We start from the raw sequence: 2,646 nt of genomic DNA, 5'->3' as shown, positions 1-2,646 counted from the left end.
CCACACCATATGACGTCATGCTCAGCATATAGAGCTGGGGGAAGAAGAAGGAAGTGGGGGACGTTCGGAGTGGTGGCGTTTGTCTTCCCAAGTAACCATTACGTGTGATGGAGCCCTGCTTTCCTGGAGATGGCTGAACACCTGCCTGCCAATGGGAAGTGGTGAATGAATTCCTTGTTTTGCTTTGCTTGCGTGTGCGGCTTTTGCTTTACCTATTAAACTGTCTTTATCTCAACCCATGAGTTTTCTCACTTTTACTCTTCCGATTCTCTCCCCCTTCCCACCGGGGGGGGAGTGAGCGAGTGGCTGTGTGGGCCTTAGTTGCTCCCTGGGGTTAAACCATGACACAGAGGAAAGGAGCTTGACACTAAAACCAGGCTGGCTGTGACTGCTTTGGAGGATCATGCTATCTTAGGGATGGGATGACCAGGAAGAGTAGGAGATTCCTCGCCAGCAGCTGCTAGTGGACAGATGCAGGACATGCTGCACAGGTAGCACACGTAGCATGCTACTGATCTGTGCAGGAACAGCGGGATGACACACAGGACTGACCACGCACGTTACTATAGCACGCATCCTGTAGGTTGCCTTCTGTGCCCAGGGCTCTGCAGGCAATTCAGAGAGGCCCACATAGGGAGGAATTAGAGAGGAAAAATAAACTACCAACTTTATGTTGACTTTAGTTGTCATCTCTTGAGACAGGCGTGTAGCGTCTGTAGCTATCCATTATTTTGTGTGTGGGTGGCAACTGTGGCATTTCAGGAGTTCAGAGTTTAGCTTTGATGAAGCTGGAGGCCAAAGATCAAAATTAGACTCATCTGGGTGGGCTAAGGTTCAGCCTCATCTGATACGTGTGTTTTTCCATAACGCTTACCACCTGACAGAGTTATGAAGCCTGTCCTCGCAGTGTTCTCAGGAAGAAATGAAATATTGCTGCAGAGATGGAAAACGAGAACAGGATATTTTGAAGATTTCCCCAACACTGCAGAGGGCATCTAGATTGGGACTGGAGTCATGCAGAGGGTAGAATCTGAATTTTGTGAGGGATTTTAAGATTTTGACAGTGGTATTTGAAAAGGGGGTGTATAATGAAAGATTTTAGGTTTTGATATAAAAGTCTGAAAAAAACCTCCCAAGTCATTTCAAATGTACATTTCAACAGAGCCAGAATATGTCAAGTATTTTGTAATATTTTCTTCTATAAAATCCATCACTGAAAAATTGAGATCAAACAAAAAATTCAAGTTTTTTTCCCCTCCAAAAAACCCTGAAACATGATGATTCACTCTGTATTTGTCTAAAGCAAAATTCCAGAAAAATCAATGGTTTCATGAAGCATTCTGGTTCCCAAGGGAGTGCTCGTATTGAAAAAAACTGTTCCTGTTGAAGTTTCTCCATACAGCTCTGTTCAGCGTCAGATCAATATTCAAGGCTCTGGTGGAAGTCAGTTCTTTCCCTGCGGAGCCGCTAGACTAGGCCACTTTCTATATGAACATCTTCCCTTAGGTATTTCCTTAACTGCTTGCACCAGCTCTTCTCAGGTGACTTGGAAAGTGGTATGTCTATCGCTCTTCTAACTTCTCTTTGTTTTTTTCCTCCCTCCTTCTCCCCTTCCCACTCTCCTCCAGGAACCTTCTGCATCATTTCACTGTGCACGTGCGTGGCTGGAATCAACTTTGAGCTCTCCCGCTACCCCCGCTACCTGTACGGACTTCCCGACGACATCAGCCATGGCTATGGCTGGTCCATGTTCTGTGCGTGGGGGGGCCTGGGCCTCACTCTTATCTCTGGCTTCTTCTGCACTCTGGCCCCTTCTGTCCAACCTGTCCCCAGGACCAACTGCCCCAAATCTAGACCTGAGAATGGGACAGTGTGCTAAAACAAATAGCAAACAAATACACACACACACATACATATATATATATATGTCTATGTATACCTATACATGCATATATATGTATATATAATTATATATATATATATATAATCTCAAATTAATACCAGTGCCAAGGTAGAGCTGAGTCCAACACGGCACTCACATCTCCACCGGACTCTGTGTCGCTTCGTTCTTTCTCACAGCAATGGGAAAGCTTTTCTCTCACATGGCTCTTCCATCCAACTCTTAACTTCAGCATCATACCTTAGAGGTCGAATGAACATACAGTTGCACCTACCTACTGCCATTTGGGAAGGGGAACAGGGGATCCGTGTGGGGGATCAGGAACCAGAATCTGTACAGGACATGGAGGGTGGGGTGGGAGGGACAAAAAGACCGTCCATTGCAGCCAGAAGGGAAAATGCAAACAGCAAGCAAAGGAACAAATCAAGCATTTGAGCCACCTCTACAATGTACCTCCTCAAGGCCATTATCAGAAACCCACCCACTTTCTTTTTTTTTTCTTAAAACAAAATGACAGAAGCCTGCCCTGTCATTGGTTTTGGGTTTGTTTTTTTTTTTTCTTCTTAAAACACAGAAAACAAAATGGACAGAACATGTGGAGAAAAGCAGAAAAGCATTTTCTCTTTGCCTGCCAAACTTTAGAGAGAAGCAAACAAGTGAAAATAATAATACTACTAATAAACAGGTCTAACAAAACCAGAAAACAACAGAAAGAACTCCATGAGGACATCTCAGCGGACTTTCCA

At 44.6% G+C, this 2,646-nt stretch overlaps 1 protein-coding gene across 1 annotated transcript in view; it reads left to right on the top strand.

The window, feature by feature from the left end:
• Positions 1-2,417, top strand: part of TMEM178B (transmembrane protein 178B) — a 233,483-nt gene extending 231,066 nt beyond the window's left edge. The window contains exon 4 of the mRNA XM_009288350.1: positions 1,629-2,417. Within this exon, the coding sequence (XP_009286625.1) occupies positions 1,629-1,879 (251 nt within the window). The 3' untranslated portion in view covers positions 1,880-2,417. The remainder of the gene's footprint in view (positions 1-1,628) is intronic.
• The last annotated feature ends 229 nt before the right edge of the window (positions 2,418-2,646 follow it).

This window comes from Aptenodytes forsteri, unplaced genomic scaffold (assembly GCF_000699145.1).
Source record: "Aptenodytes forsteri isolate BGI_AS27 unplaced genomic scaffold, ASM69914v1 Scaffold56, whole genome shotgun sequence".
Classification (NCBI taxonomy): domain Eukaryota; kingdom Metazoa; phylum Chordata; class Aves; order Sphenisciformes; family Spheniscidae; genus Aptenodytes; species Aptenodytes forsteri.
This window is presented reverse-complemented; position numbering and strand designations above follow the sequence as displayed.